The 24,916-nt window shown below is 40.9% G+C and overlaps 1 protein-coding gene across 8 annotated transcripts in view; it reads right to left on the minus strand.

Annotated features, from left to right (window-relative positions):
* The window catches only part of SEMA5A (semaphorin 5A), a 479,287-nt gene that overhangs the window by 253,625 nt on the left and 200,746 nt on the right, over positions 1-24,916 (minus strand). For all 8 annotated transcript variants that reach the window (XM_030856554.2, XM_060295649.1, XM_060295648.1 and 5 more), the window contains one exon: positions 3,506-3,605. In XM_030856554.2, coding sequence (XP_030712414.1) covers positions 3,506-3,605 — 100 coding nt within the window. The remainder of the gene's footprint in view (positions 1-3,505; positions 3,606-24,916) is intronic.

Raw genomic sequence — 24,916 nt, forward strand, 5'->3', positions numbered from 1 at the left:
AACTTCTTTTGCTAGGTCAAGCCCTCCTAAACAGGAATCTGAGTGCTGGGTTATTTTTAAAGTTGTATAACTGGCTCACACTCCCTCTCAAACCTTCTGAGCCTCATCCCAGCAACTATCTTATGTAAAATTGCTATTCTCCGCACTCAGTGGTATCTGCCTGAAACGCATATGCACACGCACGCGGAAACCCACAGATACCCACACAGCTGCCCCACCACGTCATGCTTACAGGATGCCTGTCATTGTGACAATCTCTCTTCCTGGATTATTTCATTTAATCCTCACAAAAGCTGAAAGGGGTAGAAATAATTATATCAACTTTAAAGATAAGAAAATTAGACTCCGAAATGGGCTCAAGGTCATGCAGTTAAGCAAGTCCATCTACCCCTTTCTTTCGTTTCGTTACTGAGTATCCACAATGTACCACGTCCTGTTCTAGAATAGAAATACAGCCCATGCTCCTAGGGTTGCTTATCTGAAATTCAAGTTTAACTGCACATCCTGAACTTTTATGTGCTAAGTCTGGTGATCCTATATTGCTCCTGGTCACTATGCCATAGTGCAAGCTAGGTTGACTCAGTGGGTAGGCCAATCCCTCCCATGGCTGGTCTGGGACTGTAGTGAAATGAGATGGATAGAGACCTTGAGAAACTCTGGGATGGAGACTTCCAGGAATGCTGGGATAGAGACTTCCGGGGACACTGGGATGGAGACCTCCAGGGAGGCTGGGATGGAGACCTCAAGGAATAAGAGAATGGAGCCCTCTGGGGATACTGGGCTGGAGACTCTCAGGAATAGGTGTCCCCTGGGGACAGTTCTCAGGTGCTGTCTGCAGTCAGGACAGAACTACGGTGATGTCTCTTCCAAATCTTCATTTTCTCAGTGGCTTCTCACATCCCCATTAGGAGAATCTGTGTCACTGACCAAAAGCCTACCACCTGCAGAGTGTAGGCATATATGTGACACTGCCCTGTTTGTGTAGTGCCAAGGACCTCCAGAAACAATGGAGTGTCTTTTGAGTCAAGCTCACAGGAAAACTGTTTCCAAAACTCTTTAGAGTTGAATGAGACATGCAGGATTCAGCTACACCAGTTGAGGTCATAGTTGCACCTGCTACCCCAGCAGGGGGCCCTTCCCCTTGGCTAAGGGTGAGAGTCCGTTTTCCCTAAGGATTAGCTTTGGGGTTTAGAGACTGCTACTCCCTGTGTCTTGCCCAACTGTAGGTATCTGGAATAAATCTGCTACGACTCCAACCCCCCTTTCCCTAAGCGTCCTACCAAATGCAGAGGGTCACACATAGAAATCAAATCCTGGAAATAAATATGGTGAATCAATAGGTATCTTTGAGCTTCTGCCCGGAGGAGAAAGTGTGCTACATTTTAGAGAAAACAAGAAAAGACAGCCACATCCTCTACCATCTGGTACGTCACTATCTGAGAATGGGAAAGGGGAGAGTGAAACATGAACAGAAATAATGCAATAAGTGCAGTAATGAAGAGAGATGGCAGGTGTGCCAACAGAACCGTACAGAGCAGGGAACATAGCAGCTCAGTCCCAAAGGAGGACCCTTGAGCCAGATCTTTACAATGAGTATGAGTTCACCCAGTGGATAACTTGAGATGTGGGTGGGTTGTTAGCTAATATTCTAGGAAAGCAAAAGAGATCACCAAATCCCAGAGGCAAGAAGGAGAACATTCTATAGTTGTGGGCAACATAAATAATTCCTCGTGCCTGGACTATGTGAGAATGAAAAGTGTGTCTCTATAGGATGTAGGACGATGAGCCAGAGAGTCTGATGGGCCACACCAAAAGAGCCTAATAAATCCAAATTAATCCAGGTGATCCCTGGAGAAAATAGTACTTCTATAACATAAGGGAAGGCATACAAGTCATAAGAACTCCGGTAGGAGCTACTGAGGCTTGTATTTTTAAAAGATGACTTTGGCCATGGTGTGCAGAAGGAGGAGAAAATCTGGAGGCCAGGAGACCAGTTAAAAAGCCCTGCAGGGCTTCCCTGGTGGCACAGTGGTTGAGAGTCCGCCTGCCGATGCAGGGGACACGGGCTCGTGCCCCGGTCCGGGAAGATCCCACATGCCGTGGAGCTGCTGGGCCCGGGAGCCATGGCCGCTGAGCCTGCGCGTCCGGAGCCTGTGCTCCGCAACGGGAGAGGCCACGGCAGTGAGAGGCTTGCGTACCGCAAAAAAAAAAAAAAAAAAAAGCCCTGCAGTGCGTGGCCCAGGCTCCCAGTGATGGAATTTGATGGAAGTCAGCATTAGAAATCCCCCAGCTAGTCCCAATGGGCTGAAGTAAGTATAAGAGTACCAAGTAAGCCCATCCAATCCATACTCACTGTCCAATCAATAAACACTAAAAGAGATACAAGTGACATGTTAAGTGCCAGGAACTAAACCGACTTCTGTCTGTTCATTTAAGTTATGACCGTACGTCTTGAGTCTTCAAGTGTTGGGTGGATGAACGAGGTCTTCTTAAGATCTGAGAGCAAAGGCAGTGATTCTAGAAACTGTTCAGTGTTTGTCCAGAGCTTAAGCCAGATTTAGCTTCACTCACGTAGAAATTGCACAAACTCTCTTGCTATGAAGGTATGTTTCATAATCTAGTACATTTGGCCGAAACAGATAACATGCACTCCTCTGCCTAAAGTGCTTTCCTTGAAGGCCAGAAGAGTCCAAAATCTACAAATCATCTCTTTGGGTTATTACGTCATTTTTCCTAAGAGATGAACATAAAATATTTTTTAAACATCATCCTCAAACACACTGGCAGGATAGGTGATTGGAAGGCAGGGATTACACATGTTTTCTAAGGAAGTCATGGTAAATACGAGGGATGCAACACAAGATCTGTTCTGATTGGGTTCCAGTGGCCTCACCTTCAAACTGGAAGGTCAGGCACTGACCTGGAGACAGGAGCACATGCTCCTTAAGAGAAATAAATAATAGCAACTCCCTTGAATTCTCAACTGACTGGTAAATATCATAATGGGGGTCACAAAGAAAGGTAGTGATGCGTGTTGGAATGGGTATCAAGGTCTCCTGATGTCTAGAATTATGATGAAGAGTATACTGACAAATAAGAACATGGTTTTTGGACTCAAACTTTGACTGAAACCTGGGTCCATCTTTGATTCAACATAATAAATGTGTCCCTGGGGTAACATTTATCCACCTTCTGTCTCAGTTTCCTCACCTCTAAAATAGGGATGGTGACAATACCTACCTCTCAGGTTCCACAGGTGGAAAAAATAAATGAATTCATGTTAGAACTGCTCCTGGCACTTGGGAAACACCCAATAAACTCCTGCTATGAAGAGCAGCAGTCATCTTATTAGTTGTAGCACACTTCATGACACTCGTACGGAATTTCATTCTTAGATTAAATATTACTTAGCACTCGTCAACTACGGCAGAGAAGCTTGTGTAACTGCAGAGATGTCAAATGAAGTCCGAAAATATCTGCGGAGGCAAAATGTAAGCTCTCTCACCTTGCTCCTACAAGAAGTTCTTTCTGTCCTGGGTCAAATGTTAACTGCGAGAAATCCACAGCATTCTTCGCTCTGAACTCCTGCAACCAGGGGCCAATTTCTAAAGAGGAAAAATAAATAAATAAAAAGATAAAAATGAATTTTCTTCCCCCCTCTGGGGACCACAGACAACGCACATCAGGTAGCAAACGTTACATTTCAGAGGATCTGAAGGGCCCCCCAGGTGATCATTTAGGGGCCACTGGAGGTTTCTGTCAGGGTGTCACATAATCCACACTGAGAACGTGTAAAACATAGAGGGCAGCCGCCCAATAAAAAGGAAGCGAAGCATCAATGCTTGGTTGTGATTTACAAGCCAGATGTGCATTTTCCTTTTGCCTCTGGACTGGGCAGAAAATAACACAGCACTCACACGATTCATTAGAGGAATATTGAATGCAAACAAGATCATTTCCTGTGCAGCTTGATGGGAAGGAGCCAAAGATGTGGGAAAATCACAAAAGCCACAGAAGCACCATCTGCCTTCTTTCAAAGTGGACATTCCATCTCCCTGCCCTTTAGATTTCTATTTGGGCCCCAAGATTAGACTAGTTAAACACTCTCAGTCCTTTCTAGATGAGAGATTCACAGTCAATTCTAGGCCTCATTTGCATTTTTTAAGGGAAATCAGAAAATAGCCACTCTTTAGAGACAGGTTTTTTACAAGCACTGTTAACTCCTATTAAATGACCTCCAGCCTAGAGTCCGATTATTACAACATGAGAGTATTTGAAGAGGGATAGAACTCAGCCTTATTAGCCATTTTTGCAACTTTCATTAGCTCATTTCTGACACAGAAAAAATCTTCAGTGAGTTGTCTGCCAGTTGTGCTGAACCTTATTATTATCCTTGACAACTAACCATTTTTTTTTTTTTTTTTTTTTTTGCGGTACGCGGGCCTCTCACTGCTGTGGCCTCTCCCGTTGCGGAGCACAGGCTCCGTACGCGCAGGCTCAGCGGCCATGGCTCACGGGCTTAGTTGCTCTGCGGCATGTGGGATCTTCTTGGACCGGGGCACAAACCCGTGTCCCCTGCATCGGCAGGCGGACTCTCAACCACTGCACCACCAGGGAAGCCCCTGATTGTCTTTTTCCTTGAGTTTAATATTTTGAGTGATGTCACACTGACTAAACAGGTGCATGACAACTGGCAAATCGACAGTTATTGGTTTGTGGAAAAAGTGTGTAGCACAGAAATAATCTCTTCCACAAAACCAGATGCTAAAGAAGATCTAATATGGAAATATGCCCATGTCTTAACGCATGTCTTGTAGAAAGGCCTTTGTTGATGTAAATGAGGTAGATTATTTCCAAGCAATAGCTTTGTGTAACAAATATGGCTTTTCTCTACTATCAGTTATTGGGGGAAAAAACGGACATGAACTGAAAGTTCTATTCTGCTTAAAGGAAACCAGTGTTGAGTTATATAGAGATCTGTATTTGGTTTTTGATATTTTCATGTTATCTTGACTGTTTTTAGTATTTTATATAAAATTCTTCATTTTATAGGCAAGTCAATTTTTTTTAAAAAATTCTTATTTATTGCAAAATAAGTACAAGGTCCTGGAGCTATAAAAAGATGTTAATAAATGATCTGTTCCAGGAGTTTTTAATTCAGTTAGGGAAGGAGCACAAATATCTTCTTTAAACACAGTATCTATAGATACAAGATCTTTACAGGTATTTATAGGGTTACAGGAAGTATTCATACACAGAAAGGAGAGATGACTGAGGGGCTTAGGGACCAGGAAAAGAGAGATCTGACCAGAGGTTCACAGAACAGATGTGTCCTGAGGAAGCAAGAGTGCCATGTGGAAGACATGGTGCCCCCTGTGGCTGTAACTGGTATTGCTCATATTCACCCTTATGGGGCCCCAGATCAGATTCTCTGCTCTTGGGCAAGAACACTAAGGCTCTTATGTTTGCATTGCTCACTGCAGTGCCTGCAGCTCAAGGTACAGTAGCTTGAATGTATAGGCAATACTAAATGTGTGGAATGAAAAAGTAAGAATAAGCTAGGGTTCTGTCTGTCCGTTTTTTTTTTAATGAATTAAAAAAAAATTTCTTAATAATTTTTTTTTCTAATTTTAATAACTTTACTTTATTTTATTCTATTTTATCTTCTTCTTTCTTTTTTTTCTCCCTTTTATTCTGACCTCTGTGGAGGACAGGCTCTTGGTGGCCCAGCCAGGTGTCAGAGCTGTGCCTCTGAGGTGGGAGAGCCAAGTTCAGGACGCTGGTGCACAAGAGACCTCCCAGATCCATGTAATATCAAAAGGAGAAAATCTCCCAGAGATCTCCATCTCAACACCAAGACCCAGCTCCACTCAACAACCAGCAAGCTACAGTGCTGGATGCCCTACGTCAAACAACTAGCAAGACAGGAACACAACATCACCCATTAGAGAGCGGCTGCCTAAAATCATAATAAGGCCACAGACACCCCAAAACACACCACCAGACGTGGACCTGCCCACCAGAAAGACAAGATCCAGCCTCATTCACCAGAACACAGGCACTAGTCCCCTATACCAGGAAGCTTGCACAACTACCTGAACAAACCTTAGCCACTGGAGACACAAACTAAAAACAACGGGAACTACAAAGCTGCAGCCTGCGAAAAGGAGACCCCAAATACAGTAAGACAAGCAAAATGAGAAGACAGAGAAACACACAGCAGATGAAGGAGCAGGTAAAAACCCACCAGACCTAACAAGTGAAGAGGAAATAGGCAGTCTACCTGGAAAAGAATTCAGAATAATGATAGGAAAGATGATCCAAAATCTTGGAAATAAAATGGAGAAAATACAAGAAAAGTTTAACAAGGACCTAGAAAAACAAAAGAGCAAACAAACAGTGATGAACTACACAATATATGAAATTAAAAATTCTATAAAAGGGATCAATAGCAGAAAAACTGAGGCAGAAGAACAGATAAGTGACCTGGAAGATAAAACAGTGGAAATAACTAAATAACTACTGCAGAGCAGAATAAAGAAAAAAGAATGAAAAGAAATGACGACAGTCTCAGAGACCTCTGCAAAACATTAAACACACCAACATTCGAATTATAGGGGTCCCAGAAGAAGAAGAGAAAAAGAAAGGGACTAAGAAAATATTTGAAGAGATTACAGTTGAAAACTCCCCTAATATGGGAAAGGAAATAGTTGATCAAGTCCAGGAAGCACAGAGAATCCCATACAGGATAAATCCAAGGGAAAACACACCCAGACACATATTAATCAAACTATCAAAAATTAAATACAAAGAACAAATATTAAAAGCAGCCAGGGAAAAACAACAAATAACACATAAAGGAATCCCCATAAGGTTAACAGCTGATCTTTCAGCAGAAACTGTGCAAGCCAGAAGAGAGTGGCAGGACATAGTTAAAATGATGAAGGAGAAAAACCTACAACCAAGATTACTCTACCCAGCAAGGATCTCATTCAGATTTGACAGAAAAATTAAAAGCTTTACAGACAAGCAAAAGCTAAGAGAATTCAGCACCACCAAACCAGCTTTACAACAAATGGTAAAGTAACTTCTCTAGGTAGGAAACACAAGAGAAGTAAAAGACCTACAATAATAAACCCAAAACAATTAAGAAAATGGTAATAGGAACATACATATCGATAATTACCTTAAATGTAAATGGATTAAATGTTCCAACCAAAAGACATAGACTGGATGAGTGGATAAAAAAACAATACCCATATATATGCTGTCTACAAGAGACGTATTTCAGACCTAGGGACACATACAGACTGAAAGTGAGGGGATGGAAAACGATATCCCATGCAAATGGAAATCAAAAGAAAGCTGGAGTAGCAATTCTCATATCAGACAAAAGAGACTTTAAAACAAAGTCTATTACAAGAGACAAAGAAGGACACTACATAATGATCAAGGATCAATCCAAGAAGAAGATATAACAATTGTAAATATTTATGCACCCAACATAGGAACACCTCAATACATAAGGCAAATACTAAGAGCCATAAAAGGGGAAATTGACAGCAACACAATCATAGTAGAGGACTTTAACACTGCACTTTCACCAATGGACAGATCATCCAAAGTGACAATAAATAAGGAAACACAACCTTTAAATGATACATTAAACAACATGGACTTAATTGATATTTATAGGACATTCCATCCAGAAACAACAGAATACACATTCTTCTCAAGTGCTCACAGAACATTCTCCAGGATAGATCATATCTTGGGTCACAAATCAAGCCTTGGTAAATTTAAGAAAATTGAAATCGTATCAAGTATCATCTCTGACCACAACGCTATGAGATAAGATATCAATTACAGGAAAAAATCTGTAAGAAATACAAACACATGGAGGCTAAACAACATACTACTTAATAACCAAGAGATCAATGAAGAAATCAAAGAGGAAATAAAAAAATACCTAGAAACAAATGACAATGAAAACACAACGACCCAAAACCTATGGAATGCAGCGAAAGCAGTTCAAAGAGGGAAGTTTATAGCAATACAATCCTACCTTAAGAAACAAGAAACATCTCAAATAAATAACTTAACCTTACAACTAAAGCAATTAGAGAAAGAAGAATAAAAAAAACCCAACATTAACAGAAGGAAAGAAATCATAAAAATCAGATCAGAAAGAAATGAAAAAGAAATGAAGGAAACAATAGCAAAGATTAATAAAACTAAAAGCTGGTTCTTTGAGAAGATAAACAAAATTGATCAACCATTAGCCAGACTTATCAAGGAAAAAAGGGAGAAGACTCAAATCAATAGAATTAGAAATGAAAAAGGAGAAGTAACAACTGACACTGCAGAAATACAAAGGATCATGAGAGATTACTACAAGCAACTCTATGCCAATAAAATGGACAACCTGGAAGAACTGGGCAAATTCTTAGAAATGCACAACCTGCCAAGACTGAATCAGGAAGAAATAGAAAAAATGAATAGACCAATCACAAGCACTGAAATTGAAACTGTGATTAAAAATCTTCCAACAAACAAAAGCCCAGGACCAGATGGCTTCACAGGAGAATTCTAGCAAACATTTAGAGAAGAGGTAACACCTATCCTTCTCAAACTCTTTCAAAATATAGCAGAGGGAGGAACACCCTAAGAGGCCTAAGAGGCCTCCATCACTGTGATACCAAAACCAGACAAAGATGTCACAAAGAAAGAAAACTACAGGCCAATATCATTGACGAACATAGATGCAAAAATCCTCAACAGAATACTAGCAAACAGAATCCAACAGCACATTAAAAGGATCATACACCATGATCAAGTGGGGTTTATCCCCGGAATGCAAGGATCCTTCAATATACACAAATCAATCAACGTCATACACCATATTAACAAATTGAAGGAGAAAAACCATATGATCATCTCAATAGATGCAGAAAAAACTTTCGACAAAATTCAACACCCATTTATGATAAAAACCCTCCAGAAAGTAGGCATAGAGGGAATATTCCTCAACATAAAAAAGGCCATATATGATAAACCCACAGCCAACATTGTCCTCAATGGTGAAAAACTGAAACCATTTCCACTAACATCAGGAACAAGACAAAGTTGCCCACTCTCACAACTATTATGCAACACAGTTTTGGAAGTTTTAGCCACAGCAATCAAAGAAGAAAAAGAAATAAAAGGAATACAAATTGGAAAAGAAGAAGTAAAGCTGTCACTGTTTGCAGGTGACATGATACTATACACAGAGAATCCTAAAGATGCTATCAGAAAACTACTAGAGCTAATCAATGAATTTGGTAAAGTAGCAGGATACAAAGTTAATGCACAGAAATCTCTTGCATTCCTATACACTAATGATGAAAAATCTGAAAGTGAAATTAAGGAAACACTCCCATTTACCATTGCAACAAAAAGAATAAAATTCTAGGAATAAACCTACCTAAGGAGACAAAAGACCTGTATGCAGAAAATTATAAGACACTGATGAAAGAAATTAAAGGTGATACAAATAGATGGAGAGATATACCATATTCTTGGATTGGAACATTGTGAACATGACTATAGTACCCAAAGCAATCTACAGATTCAATGCAATCCCTATCAAACTACCAATGGCATTTTTCACAGAACTAGAACAAAAAATTTCACCATTTGTATGGAAATACAAAAGACCTGGAACAGCCAAAGCAATCTTGAGAAAGAAGAATGGAGCTGGAGGAATCAGGCTCCCTGACTTCAGACTCTACTACAAAGCTACAGTAATCAAGACAGTATGGTACTGGCACAGAAACAGAAATATAGATCAATGGAACAGGATAGAAAGCCCAGAGATAAACCCACGCACATATGGTCACCTTATCTTTGATAAAAGAAGCAAGAATATAAAATGGAGAAAAGACAGCCTCTTCAATAAGTGGTGCTGGGAAAACTGGACAGGTACATGTAAAAGAATGAAATTAGAACACTCCCTAACACCATACACAAAAATAAACTCAAAATGGATTAAAGACCTAAATGTAAGGTCAGACACCACCAAACTCTTAGAGGGAAACATAGGCAGCACACTATGACATAAATCACAGCAAGATCCTTTTTGACCCACCTCCTAGAGAAATGGAAATAAAAACAAAAATAAACAAATGGCACCTAATGAAACTTAAAAGCTTTTACACAGCAAAGGAAACCATAAACAAGACAAAAAGACAACCCTCAGAATGGGAGAAAATATTTGCAAATGAAGCAAATGACAAAGGATTAATCTCCAAAACATACAAGCAACTCATGAAGCTCAGTATCAAAAAAACAAACAAACAACCCAATCCAATAATGGGCAGAAGACCTAAACAGACATTTCTCCAAAGAAGATATACAGATTGCCAACAAACACATGAAAGAATGCTCAACATCATTAATCATTAGACAAATGCAAATCAAAACTACAATGGGATCTCACCTCACACCAGTCAGAATGGCCATCATCAAAAAATCTAGAAACAATAAATGCTGGAGAGGGTGTGGAGAAAAGGGAACACTCTTGCACTGTTGGTCGGAATGTAAGTTGATACAGCCAATATGGAGAACAGCATGGAGGTTCCTTAAAGAACTACAAATAGAACTACCATACGACTCAGCAATCCCACTACTGGGCATATACCCTGAGAAAACCATAATTCAAAAAGAGTCATGTACCAAAATGTTCATTGCAGCTCTATTTACAATAGCCCGGAGATGGAAACAACCTAAGTGTCCATCATCGGATGAATGGATAAAGAAGATGTGGCACATATATACAATGGAATATTACTCAGTCATGAAAAGAAATGAAATTGAGCTATTTGTAATGAGTTGGATAGACCTAGAGTCTGTCATACAGAGTGAAGTAAGTCAGAAAGAGAGAGACAAATACTGTATGCTAACACATATATATGGAATTTAAGAAAAGAAATGTCATGAAGAACCTAGGGGTAAGACAGGAATAAAGACACAGACCTACTAGAGAATGGACTTGAGGATATGGGGGGGGAAGGGTAAGCTGTGACAAAGCAAGAGAGAGGCATGGACATATACACAGTACCAAACGTGAGGTAGATAGCTAGTGGGAAGCAGCCGCATAGCATAGGGAGATCAGCTCGGTGCTTTGTGACCACCTGGAGGGGTGGGATAGGGAGGGTGGGAGGGAGGGAGACGCAAGAGGGAAGAGATATGGGAACATATGTATATATATAACTGATTCATTTTGTTGTAAAGCAGAAACTAACACACCATTGTAAAGCAATTATACTCCAATAAAGATGTTAAATAATTAAAAAAAATATATTCAATAATAAACTGGTAGATAAATTAAAATATTTTTATACCAGTAAAAGCGAAATAATACAATTGCCAAAAAAGCATAAAGTATCTTTTAGTTACACTTTTATTTGCAAACATGAGACATAAAACACAGCATTTTAAAATGCTAACAGTGCTTTGTCAAATCCTTTTTGTTTTTAGCTGCATATCTGCTCACCATGAGTCTAGTGTTTTATCAAGTCTCTTCATATGTTTCTTTGCAATGACATACAATAATCCATTTCTCACAGGTTCACTATAGGAAAAATCCACAAACTGCAAGTTGTACAAAATATTTGTTCTCCGGAATTGGGTTCTTCTAAACTTTACTGCTTCACCTTGGACAGCATGCCTGGTGGATTTCTATGAAACCAAACGGTTATGATAGTTCATTTTTCTTGAAGTGCTCCTGATTTGGTGTTCTTAACTCAATCGCAATTTAAAAACCACAAGTCTCAAATTAGGCTATGTTTTACAGCCTGGAATCCATGGTATAATAAGTATTCACAACATAAATAGACATTAAATAATAACCACAAATCAGTTAAATTATAGGAAAGAATGCATATATTATTCTAGGAAGGGCAAAAGCAGAGAGCCTGTATCAGGGGGTATTTGTCAGATGAGGCTGGCCAGGGGCAGGCTGAGGGCATGCTTCACTCTGAGAAGGACTTCTTGTGTGACTTTTGGATATAGCATTTCTCAAAGTTAGAGAATTGCAGGATAACACAGAACTAAATAAATGCATTTCATACTTATCCTGGGTATGTATTTTAAGAAAAATCTTAGGAAACAAAATTTCAGTGGGATCAACTACCATTTCATAACGAAATGAAATGTACTCCCTTTCTGAATAAAGTGTAGGATTTGTGATTTCCATTGTTTCCCCAACTTTTCATTTGTTTGCATGATTTTCTGGCCATATCAGAAACACTTGTTCATTCTCAGGATCTAAATGTAAGTGTTAGGTGAGAACCAGGCTTCTCTGGTCCCCCAAATTCTGAGTTGTCCAGTGGTTACCAGAGACACACCTGGCAAGGCATAAAGAGAAGCTTCTGATAGTTGTTAGTGAGCTGGGTTCAAAATCCACCTGGTAGGGGGCGTTGCCTTCTGCTTTGTTTATAACTTTTAAGATAGTGGAAACCTGTTTCATTAAACCATCTAGAGCCCTTATTGCTGGTGACTGCAGGATAAGAACCAAATTAATCAGTGGAATATTTTTACTGCTGGATAGCTCACACAAGAAGCAATTTCTATTCATCCATCCATCAAGGAAGACTGTTTTTTTTTTTTGTTAAAAGATTATGCAAATTCATATGCAAACTAGGCGAGACCCTCAAATTCCTGGCCTGTGGCTGGCTTTGTCCTCCAGGTTGTGAAGTTGGTGCCTGGGCTGCCCTGCCCTGAACTCTGCTTGGCTTATAAGCTCCCTGCGTCACCCACAGGAAACTTTCCTGGTGCAGAAGGTCTTAATTTTGCCTTGTGACCTGAAGCATATGACTGCGGGCTATAAAATCTAATTGCAAAATCTTAATGTTGTGCCAGAGGACATTAAAAAGTAATTTCCTTCAGATTTACAACTTCAGAATTACAAATGATGTTAATATGATGAAAAGTATAAAAATGAGTGATTCCTATTCAACAGGCACTTAGATTATTCCAAGAGTCAGCCACGTGCTTGTGTGTAAGCAGTCATGACGAGAAGTCTGAGAGGCACAAGTAAAGCCATTTGCCACTGGGTAACTACAGGGATTGCAGGAGACAGTTTCAGGAATTTCTTAGAATCTTAGGGTATTTGGTTTTAAAATATTCTTAGACTTTGTTCTGCCACATACTCAGGAATTGCCAGACTTTGGCTTTAAGACAATAAATCATTTGTTGAAGCTAACATCTCTTTCTGACAATTCAGGCTCAGTTTCTTCTCTGTCTCCTTGCTAGTGGAAACAGCATATGTTCTCATCTAAGACTCTACCACCACAGACCTCAGGAGTCAGGGGAAGAAGGAGGCCTCCACCACTCAAGAGACAAGCTAGGGTTGTCCCAGGAAGTCTCCTCATTTGAAGAAATGTGAAAAAGTCCCAAGGTGGTGTCTGCACAAGTACTGATTCTATCTGTACATCAGAACTAGAATGATTTCCAAAAGAGACCCAGATTTTTCCAGGAGCTTTAGGGTTAAGCATTAAGACAATATATACCAAGAATATTCTTAGATAGTTTACGTAGTCAACTAATATTTCTTGAGTACCAGCTACATGAAGAACCCACCGTAGGTACTGGCTAGGATACAAAGTTATGTAAGATAGACCTCTGCCCGTGAGACATTTATAATTTAGTTTAAAAAGTGAGATATATACACAAGAGAGTTAAGCCAAAGAAGAGAAATGCTTGCTGGTACCAAGGAAAGTGTGATGATAAATGTTCCAAGGCAGCACTGTCCAATGAAAATATATTGCTACCTACACATGTTAATTTTTCCAGTAGTGACACTGAAAAAATGTTGATTTTCTGTTGATATTGCTACCTACACATGTGAATTTTTCCAGTAGTGACACTGAAAAGTTGTTGATTTTCAACAATAGTTTATTTAACCCATATAGCCACGATATTATTTCAACATGTTATCAAAATAAAAATTTTGGAGACATTTTCATCGCATGTGTATGTTCTAAGTCTCTGAAGGCCAGTGTGTATTTTGCACTACCTACTGCACATCTCAGTTTGAACTAAGCACATTTCAACTGCTCAGTAGCCAAACATGGCTAGTGGCTACTCATTAGACAGCACATATCCAAGGTATTAGGAAAAGGACCTCCTTGATAATATAGAGGCATGGTTCTGTTATAGCCATTACTGAAAAGGAAATTAACTCCTCTCAGAACCAACTGCCAGCACCAGTTGCCTTATTTTTTTTTTTAACAAACTATAAAACAGGAAAATAATAGAACAATAGTATGTGTTGGGAAGAATATATAAATTAATTCCCAGGAAGCAGCCCGAAGAGTACCTAAAGCATGGGAGGGTCTCAAGAAATACCAGTTCCCAACTTCACCACTGGGGGCAGTAAAGGGTGGTTTTCACCCATCTCACAATTTTACCACGAGGATGGCTCTATTAAATCTTTTGACAACATCCTGCGGACGAGGCCACATATCTGACATCAGTTTTGCCTCCTCTTAGAACTATATTCACTTTCATGTACTGGGGTTGGCCTAAAAGTTTGTTCGGGTTTTTCTATATGTTGTTATGGAAAAATCCAAACAAACTTTTTGGTCAACCTCATAAATCACATTCTATCAATACCTACTCAGGGTGGAAGACCCAGGCCAAATTTAGAAAGGCATGAAGAACCATTCAAAACCAACTGAAAAAGTAACACCCTCTGTCAGAAATCTATTAATCCAGTGAGAGGTTGTTCAGAAACGGGTTGACTCAGCAGGTCTGGGGCATTCAAACCCTGCACTTTCCGAATAAAGTCTGATCCTTTACCAGCTCCTGGGAGATAATCTCTAAGACCTTGGCATATCCTGCCTGATAAGAGTGATTCTGTATACCTGGGAGCCCTGATTAATGGTGGAGACCTTTGACCATGGTGTTATCAGTATGACCTCCATAGGGACAGGAGTCTATAACTAAGGTCAGCCACATGGGTGTTCCATGCCTACCGACTGAGTCAAAAAAAAAAGGTAAAGCTCAAGTGAGATTCCCTGGTTGGCAATATTCCATACATTTTCCCATACATTTTGTCACGCATCTTGCTAAGAGAATTGAGTGCTGTCCAGATGATGCCACTGGGAGAGAACAAATAGAAAATTGCACCTGTTTTCTCCTGGACTTTGCTCTATGTGTCTTCTACCTTTGCTAATTTTAATCTGTATCCCTTTTTTGTAATAAACCATAACAATGAGTATAACAACTTTGCTGAGTTCTGTGAATCTTTCTAGTGAAATCATTGAAACTGAGAGTAGTGTGGGGGACCCCAAACTCAGAGGTTATCCCCCTTGTGATGATAATCACAGTAAATAAAATAATAAGACCATATAAATATTCCTGGAAGGTATTCTAATACAGACATGTGGGTTTAGGTGAGTCAGAAATACACAGAAATCACTCTCTCCCTATATCACAGGATTATGTAACCTGCTTTTCTAAGAAGAGATACTAGTTCTCTTGAACAGCTAAGACTGTCTTAGGTAGTCTGTCTACAGCTTTTCCAAAGGGGCAATTCTTTCCTAGGATCAAGCTCACCAAATTCTTTTTGTGAGTTGTAATCGATCTATGGCTGGAAAACAGGTAAATGTTATTCATCATATTATTAGTACATTTCACTGTGATTTTCTTCACATATTTTACAGCCCCTGTCCTGTTTTTTGTTTTGTTTTCTTTTTGTTTTTCTTTTTGTTTTCCAATCCACTACAAGAAATTCTCTGCTTAGGAATTTTTACCTTGGATTCTTCCACAGAAACCAACAAGATAACAATAGATTAATGAAAATGAGCAGACATTCCATTAGAGTATTCATTGTTGTATTCAATAATTAACACTGGGCTTCCCTGGTGGCGCAGTGGTTGAGAGTCCACCTACCGATGCAGGGGACACGGGTTCGTGCCCTGGTCCAGGAAGATCCCACATGCCGTGGAGCGGCTGGGCCTGTGAGCCATGGCCGCTGAGCCTGTGCGTCCGGAGCCTGTGCTCCGCAACGGGAGAGGCCACAACAGTGAGAGGCCCGCGTACCGCAAAAAAAAAAAAACAAAAAAAACAAACAAAAAAACATAATTAACACTGATATTCAATGAAGAAAGAAAGCCAAAATGCAACTGCTTTGGAGAGGTCTTTTAGGCGGGTTGGATAAAAGAAAGTCAGATTCCAAGTCATGAGTGTCCCAGTCCTCTCGTGCAATTCACACACACATTTGAAGGCACATTCTTAGTCTATGATGTCCCTGTGAACTCCCACCAACAGCCTTTGGAAGGCCATCCAATCTCAAGTGGCAAGGCTGCACTCTGCATGCACTGGCTTCCTCTGCCGGCAAGGTTCCATGGGCCACGGCCAACTGCCTTTGCTGGCCATCAGCCCCTCTCAAAGCCCCCTGCCCTTCACTTCTCTTCTGTTTTTCCCCAACAAACCCCCCGCTAGTTGCACCACAATCAGCTCTTCACTGAACTCATTCCCACTTCCCCACTTTGCTAACTCGATTCCACCTTTTCCGAACGACCTTCCTTCCTGCTCTCTAACAAATATAACAGGCTGGGAGCCACTTAAGAGTAGGGTGCAAGTTTATTAATATCTGTGTTTAGGATGGACTTCAATAGGCCTCAAATGAATATGCATTTGAAAATGAAAATGAACATTGAATAATATAATGCTGAACATTTCAAGGCCCAGTGCAGTCCCAGAATCTACCTGCATCCTTCTTTAATAACTCTCACTAGCCATTCTCTATCCCTTCTGGCCCACCAGACATCACCTGTGTAATGTAATACCTCTTGGTTGTTGATTATGTTTCAGTGGCACTTATGAACTATACCATTCTTTCAATTGTTTTATATGTGAACAAGTTCATATACAAATAATGTTGTATATTTATCTTTAAAAGCCATTTTTACCATTTGGTAAAGTTGTTAATATCTAGGCTCTAGAACAGGGACCGGTAAATGATGGTCCATGGGCCACCCTGGACCCATTGCCTGTTTTGTAAATAAGTTTTCATGGAACAGAGCATTCTTTTATGTATATTCTAGGGCTGCAATTGGGCTACACTGGCAAAGTTGAATACAGATTGTCTGACTTCCAAGGTCTAAGATATTTACTATCTGCCCTTTTACAGCAACAAAAATGTATTTCAGCCTCTGCCCTAGAAGATCTTAAACTAAGAAGAGCTCAATAAATATGTACTATAGATAATTAAACATAGTAAGTATAATTCTTTAGTAACAGACACAAAAAATAATACACAACCTTTAAGTAAGAAGGAACCTCTAGACACATCTACTCAAATGCCCCATTTTAAGGATGAGAAATCTGGAGTAATCATTCACCCTACATGATTTGCTCTGTAACACTTAGCATCCATAATTAATAGCATTTCCAGAATATTTTATTCCATTAGTTTCATTTGTCCTTTAATATCTTTCAACTAAAGCGAAAAAAAGCACACAGAAAATCATTATTCTCCTCATGGACAAAAGTTGACTGTTCCCTGCACAGAATCATTTTGAAACACCAGCTAATTACTATATTTCCACTTCCTCCCCCCAAAATAAATGCGCCTTTTGAAATTCCTAGCATGGCCTATCAGCTGATGTTATCTATGGTTCCGGAAAACTTATGCATCTCCCTGCCAGGCTTACTTTGGGACCAGTAGCACCAAGTCAAACACTCAAGATGTTAGACTGAAAAAAAAAAGTGTTTCAGATTCTAAACAAAAGCTGACATTTATGGGTTTTTATTCCCAGCAAAGGTGGATTTCTGCCTGACCCAGCATCCCCCAGAGAGCTGCACTCCATGCATTCAAATCACCAACCTCCACAAAAATGAGTTCACAAGTGGTGCACAGTCAGAGGAGATTAGGGAGGATAAATGCTCTCTTTCCCTTTGTTTTGTCCACTCTGGGCTTATTTTGGTGACGCTGTGGTTGTTTTCATTTCCGGTATTAACCTGACAGGCACCATAAGGCTGATTGTGTAAGAGCTGCTCTCCTTCCCAGCAGGCAACCAAGCCACTGTGTGGACAAGCCAGGAGCTGGACTTCTAAATTCCTTGGAGAGAGTTGTGAATTCAGTGTCACAGTCACATTTCCAATCTTGTTTTAACTTTTTCTTCACAAGTTCACACTCTCATTCCCTGATGTACCTCAAATGATTTCAGAGACCCTTCCTGCTCTGTGCCCAAGGTTCACGGCGTTCCTCATGGTCAGCTTTGATCACTGCTCGATCCCATTCATGTGTCCTCCCTGGACCATCCACTACCAGGCGTGTGGTGGCTTTCATCTGGCAGACACGCAGCAACTCTGCATCTGGCCCTGTTCTAGGAACCAGAGACACGGTGGGATAATAGACAGAGAAGGTTCTTCCTCTCGTTAGATGAATATACCAGTGAGGAGGACAGAAGCAGGAACATAACTAATAAGCGCCATGACGTAAATTGAAAGGATGGCTTTTTAGGATGTGGCTTGGAGCTACACTATGCACAGCACAGAGAAGACCGCTCTGTCGAGAAGGGCTCTCCAGGAGAGGGACCCGTCTGCGGAGAGGCCCCGAGGTGGGCATGAGCCAGGGTCAGCGGGCAACACAAACGAGGCGCGTGTCCTGAGAGCTGAGGCCAGGAGAGGCCAGAGGGAGGCAGGGCCAGCTCCGGCAGCGACTTGCAGGTGGAGGTGAAAAGTTCAGACTGAATTCTACAGGAGCGATTGGAGAATTCTTGCTGTAAAGGGCCAGAGAGCATTTTAGGCTTTGTAGGCCATGTGGTCTCAGTCACAACTACTCAACTCTGCTGTTGTCACTACAAGCAAATACAGATGAGTGGGTGTAGCTAGGCTCTAATACAACAATATTCACATCGCTGGAGGTGGGCCAGATCTGGCAACGCGTGGCAGTTTTCGCCAACCCCTGTCCTATGGCACAAGGAAGCCAAGGTGTGAGGGAAGCGAGTGAGGATAGAGGGAGAAGCATGAACTACTTTGCATGTTTTAATTATTTTATTAAAAAATTTTTTTTCGGCCATGGCACGAGGAATCTTAGTTCCCCGACCAGGGATCAAACCCACACCCCCTGCAGTGAACGCACTGGAAGTGAGGAGACTTAACCACTGGACCGCCAGGGAGGTCCCAGCTTTGCATTTCTTAAAGTGCCTATGGTTACAGCGTGGAGAAGGACCCCAGGGGACTTAGAATGCAGGAAAGGGGCTTATACCTTATCAGTCCAGGGGAGCCTGAGGGAAGGGGTGAATGTAGGAGGGGTTTTGAACTAGCTGATTGGGGAAAGAAGGAAATGTGAGGAATTAAGGATGACACCCAAGTTTTCCCCTAGACGACCCAATCTATGGGGACATTTCTGAAATAGGAGAGATGAGAAGGAAAATAAGTTTGGGAGTCTGGAAATCTAAGTGGAGATCCCCACTAGAAATCCCAGTGTCGATACGAGTAGGTAGGCGCGGGGCAGTTCTGGGGCTCAGGAGTGGTTGAACTTGAGAGAGAGAGATCTGACATCCATCCACACAGAGATTATTTGATATGGTTTTCGACAAAGATGTTCAAGGAAGCAAGTTATTCCCACATTGAACGTCAGCAGAACACCTTCTGGAATGTTGAGCAAAGGAACAAACACACATGCAAGGATGAATGAAGGAACTCCACACTCTGCATTCATAGGGTCATGTTAGCCCTCCCCCATCATCTCCAGCTCCTGTAGAGTTCACTGTAGAATTTCAAATCTAATCACCCAGATGGTACTGATCTTAGAATTAATTTGACTACTTAACCCCCTCCCTGAAACCAGTAAGCCCTTTATTGCATATGTGCTTTTAAGTGTCTCCCAATTAGATACTGTTACTAGCGCCATATATATAAATTCTAATGTGTCTCCTTGCCCTTTATAGGTCCAGTTAGGTTCCTAGCCTCCCCGAAGGTGCATTTCCTCTCCATGGGCTCCCTTGAAAGACATAAACTCTTTTGGTGGTAATTAGATGGGTAACTAACATCCTTTTTGAGCCAGTTACTAGATATTTGCTCTGATTTGTTTCTGCCTTTTTATGTTGTTACACCCATTTTATGTGTATGAGCAGGAAAAGGACTATGTGTGCCTGTGTGTGTGTATGTGTGTGTGAAGAAAATTTAGTTCTGCCTGTCTTTGCCTCAGGGTATGGAATGTAACAGATGTTTCAGGAACTACAAATCTTTATGCTTTAAGAAAAGGATGAAGGAGGTGGAGTGGGCTAACTTGAAGGCTCTTTTGGATTCCAAATCAGACCAAAAAAACAAGGCTTTGCACACAGTTACAAGAAGAGCAAGCAGAAAAGAACCCCTATGAAGTTCAAAGGGACCTGAGTTTAATCAGACAAAAACAATTTCTATAGCCTCAGGAACCCACTCGGTGATCGAGGAACTTGTGCATTAGGCATTAAAGCCAGCACGCATTTGTATTATTCTCTCTTCATTTGCAACGAGTGTTCAAAGAAATTCACCTCCTAAAACAGATACTGAAGTGGACCAGACCCACGAATTAACATTGTCACGAAAAGCAGCTTCCTACTCTGTGCAAGATGTGGCCTGTCAATTACAGTCCCTGCCGAGCTCCCCTCTTCCTGGGGTCCCATAGTCTGGTTCACTTTGACTCTTCCAATGATGCCCTTGATATGATCATCAGCCTACCTCCTGACCTCACCAATGAGCCCGACTTCAAGAAAAAGCCCTGAAAGAAGGGGCAGCAGAAGCTGGCAAGATGTACAGTCCTTTTCCTCTGAAAAATCTTTCTCCTTCCTGGGCCCATTCACACCACGCTTTGTCTGTTTCCTGCCTGAAGGTCACATGCATGGCCAGAAGTCCATCTTATTAATTACAACTGTTGGCAAGCCATTAAAAATCTCATTTCATTTTACCGTTCACCCTCATTTTAACTGATTTTCATAATTACAATTCCATCTTTGATATACTAGACCTATTAAATTTAATGCCATACAGAGATTTTAGAACTCCTGAATAAAAGACCAATGCTGGACTGTGTCCACCAAAAAAAAAAAAAAATGTAGTCCTTGCTTGAGAATAAGTGAGGGGGAAACTGCAGAGAGTTCTATTTTCATGTGGAGAGAAAGGAAAGTCAAGTTAATTGCATATGGTCAGTATAATAATGCTGTCCCTCTGGAAGGGCTATAATTAGGCAGAATTGTTTTCACAGGCGGGACCCACCAAGCCTATGACTCCAGTTTGCATTAGTTCTTTTTTAAATTTCCCCACCTGTTATAAACATTTCTATTTTTATTCTTCCCAAAACATAAACACTACTACATTAAAGATGCCCAAGCATAAGAGATCCTGACAATATTTTTATAAACTCTAGGAATAAATATAAGCCTCTTTTCAAATGTTGTGTCTATTAAAAGGATTAGGGTGACGAGAGAGTAGTATTGTGACCCAAGGAGCCAACACTGAATTGGTGACATGGAGACGAAAAGCCCCAGGTGAAATGTCTCTTGTGACTGTGTTAGTACTTGTACTAAAGGGAGACACACAGAAAAGTCTTCTGATGCCCAGTGTAAAGATGAGAGGGTCATCTGAATCTTTCATGTCTTAACATTTATTAGGCCATAAAAAGAATGAAATAATGCCATTTGCAGCAACATGGATGGACCTAGAGATTATCATACCAAGTGAAGAAAGCCAGACAGAGAAAGACAAATATCATATGATATCGCTTATATGTGGAATCTAAAAAAATGATACAAATGAACTTATTTACAACCTAGAAATAGAGTCACAGATATAGAAAACAAACCTATGGTTACCAGGGGGTAAGGGGAGAGGGATAATGTGGGAGATTGGGATTGACATATACACACTACTATATATAAAATAGATAACTGATAAGGACCTACTACTGTAGAGCACAGCGGAATCTACTCAGTACTCTGTAATGACCTATATGGGAAAAGATAAAAAAGAGTGGATCTATGTATATGTATAACTGATTCACTTTGCTGTGCAGCAGAAACTAACACCACATCGTAAATCAACTATACTCCAATAAAAAATTTTAAAAAATGTATAAGGCAAACATTCTTTATCTCTACATCATACAGTATAATATCAATGAATACTTATGGATACCTTTCTAATCCACTTTTTAAACCAAAGTTATTTAACTAACATTATTGGGACAAGAATTACGAGAATACATGTTCCAGTGCTGAAATTCAACTAAAAAGGTAGGAATGGTCAGGTTTTAATGAAACTGAACCGAAAGCAGGGAATTACCCTGGAATATATTGCAGTGATGCTCCCCCCGCACCCATTCATGGAATCCTGTTGCTTCTACTTCTTCAATGTGCATTCTTTGTCCCCTTCCCCCAGCCGTGGCTTTGCTGTGGGCCACGGCTCGCCTGGCTGAGTGGAGGGTTGCTCCCTCAGTGCCCTGGCCCTGCAGTGTCCCCTGCCTGTGACCCCATGTCAACATCCCTGGATGAAACGTCAGCAGAACCACACCGACCTGGCTCCTCTCCAACCCATTCTTTCTGCACTTTGGGCTCTAGCTGTATCAAGGACTTTTGCTCCAGGGATTCTCCAGACCTCCCTTCCCCTCCCTCTCCTCACCTGGAGCTCTGTTACCTGTTTGCAGAGGTCAGCTGTGACGGCAGCTCTTCGGGAAAGCCCGAGTCTCCGGAGACAAGAGGAAGGATGCGTCCCACGTGCACACATGGCACAAGCTTTGCCCTATCAGAACCCAGGATGCCTTGTCAATTTGCCTGTTCATGCAACTGTCTTCCCGCTTCCCGCATTCCCAGAGCCTAATACAAAGGCTGACACAAAGCAGGCACCCACTGGGGAAAAATGTATTTAATGAATGAGTGGATGCTGGTTTAGTGAATAACTGAATGAATGAATGTTGAACACAAAGATGAATGAATGAACATTAGTCCTTAGGTAGCCGCTCTGCGATGAAAACCATCAACCTGGAATATAAGACAAAGTTGAGGATGTAGACAAGTTCTTTCAACTACATGTGGGTGGGCTGTCTCTCTGTAGTATAATGAAGACTGCTGGAATCTAGCAAAGGAGACCCTTGTTTTGGCATGAGGTACATAATGAGATACTCTTGCCTCAAACTTTTGACTCCAGGGGCACAGCACTGGCTGAGAGCCCCTTGTAAATCTGGCAGCCAGCAGGGCAACGAGAAGCTTCTGTTAACCTGAGGAGGGGAGCATACATATGTAGGCGAGGGTGGAGCACGCATCCCTGCCACCCAGGCCCCCAGCTCCTCAGGGGCACCCAACCCACCCCCCGCAACCTGCAACACACACACACAAACTGAGGCATGCACAGAAGTCTGGAGCAGCATAGAACAAGCTCCTTCCCTCCAACGCTAAGGGCTGCAGAATTTTAGAGACTGACCTATGCATTCCAGCAGGTCAGGGTTCCAGGCCCTGCTTGGCTACATATGCACCACGGGCTTGTGGGCAAGCGACTTCACTCCTCTTAGCCTGTTTCCTGGGCTACATAAAAGGGTAGAGGCAGTGCCACGTTATAGAAATTTCATAAATACTAAAAATCTGTGGTATGTATTACAAAAGACTCAATAAATATTAGTTGCTGGGTTGTGAGGCATTGTTGGAATTCGAGACCGCTCTTCTTTATTTTCTTCATGATTATCAGCCCTGTTTTCCTGCCATAGATTCCCTTTGTAACACAGTGGCCCAAATAATGAAGTGGCCAGAGAGGGAACTTCCAAATATCCATTCAGATTAAAGCTGAACTCATGACAAGCTGACATCCATGGAATCCGGAATGAGTCCTTTCTCTCATAGAGGGCACTTTCATACCCATAATAATTATTCCCGTACACCCAATTTTTGCCCCTTCCTTTAAAAAATTCAAAAAGTCATCAATGCTAGCTTGCTCTGTCTTTACGTTTGACACCACATCATGGTGGCTTGTTGAGCAGTGAAATATCCATGTTAGTGTAACTCAACCATTTTCTTGAGGGTGAGGGAAAAAAATCAACAAAAAGCCATGGAAAAAGTTACACTTTGAGGACAAAACATCCACCCAGTTTCATAAAAACCACTGAGGCAGAGGAGGCAGAATGATCTGGAATTCAAGACTGTGATAAGAAAGTTATTCCTTTGACAACCCTTCATGATTGATTCTCCTGAGGTCATGGTAACAGATTTTAGAATTTTTGTTGTCCTAATTTTATAGGCAGATAATAAGACAATTTTTGTTTAGTTTTTAAATTCGAGATAAACAAGAATTTCAAATGTGACATCATCTCTTGGCAATGGCCTTGGAGCCCTTTGGGCAGTTCAATGACCTAGTCACCCAATGAACCATCGTTCACCTCTGTAGTGGGTATCATATCTCATCTGTATTGTATGGACACTAATCCCAAGTTAGCATCAAGCAGGGGCACAAATACTTGGAGATAATATTCAGGGCATTATCCACAGGGATGGGATTTTGATTCTGTTAGCAACCCTAAGAAATCTGACAGACTGAATATATTTCAAAAGAGACAACATTTTAATAGTCTAAAAATCAGTAAAGGTGTTTTTCAAAATAAATATATTAAGAAAATAAAAGGCAACTATAAAGAGAGGTTAGATTAAGAGAGACAGAAAAGAACTATCTCAATAGTATTCCCCCAAACAAATAATTTTTTATTACAACTCATACCTTGCTTTTGACAACAAGACAATAGCTACCAAATGAAATGAAGCCTTGAGGAATTTTACTTTGGATGATGGTGAAAATAATAAAACTACAACGAAAATAATAAAACCAGTGATGGTATGTATTTATTGCACACAATATTTTAGGCTTTAAGCTAAGAAAAAAGGTGGTTATTCTACAATTT

Source organism: Globicephala melas, chromosome 3 (assembly GCF_963455315.2).
Source record: "Globicephala melas chromosome 3, mGloMel1.2, whole genome shotgun sequence".
Lineage (NCBI taxonomy): Eukaryota > Metazoa > Chordata > Mammalia > Artiodactyla > Delphinidae > Globicephala > Globicephala melas.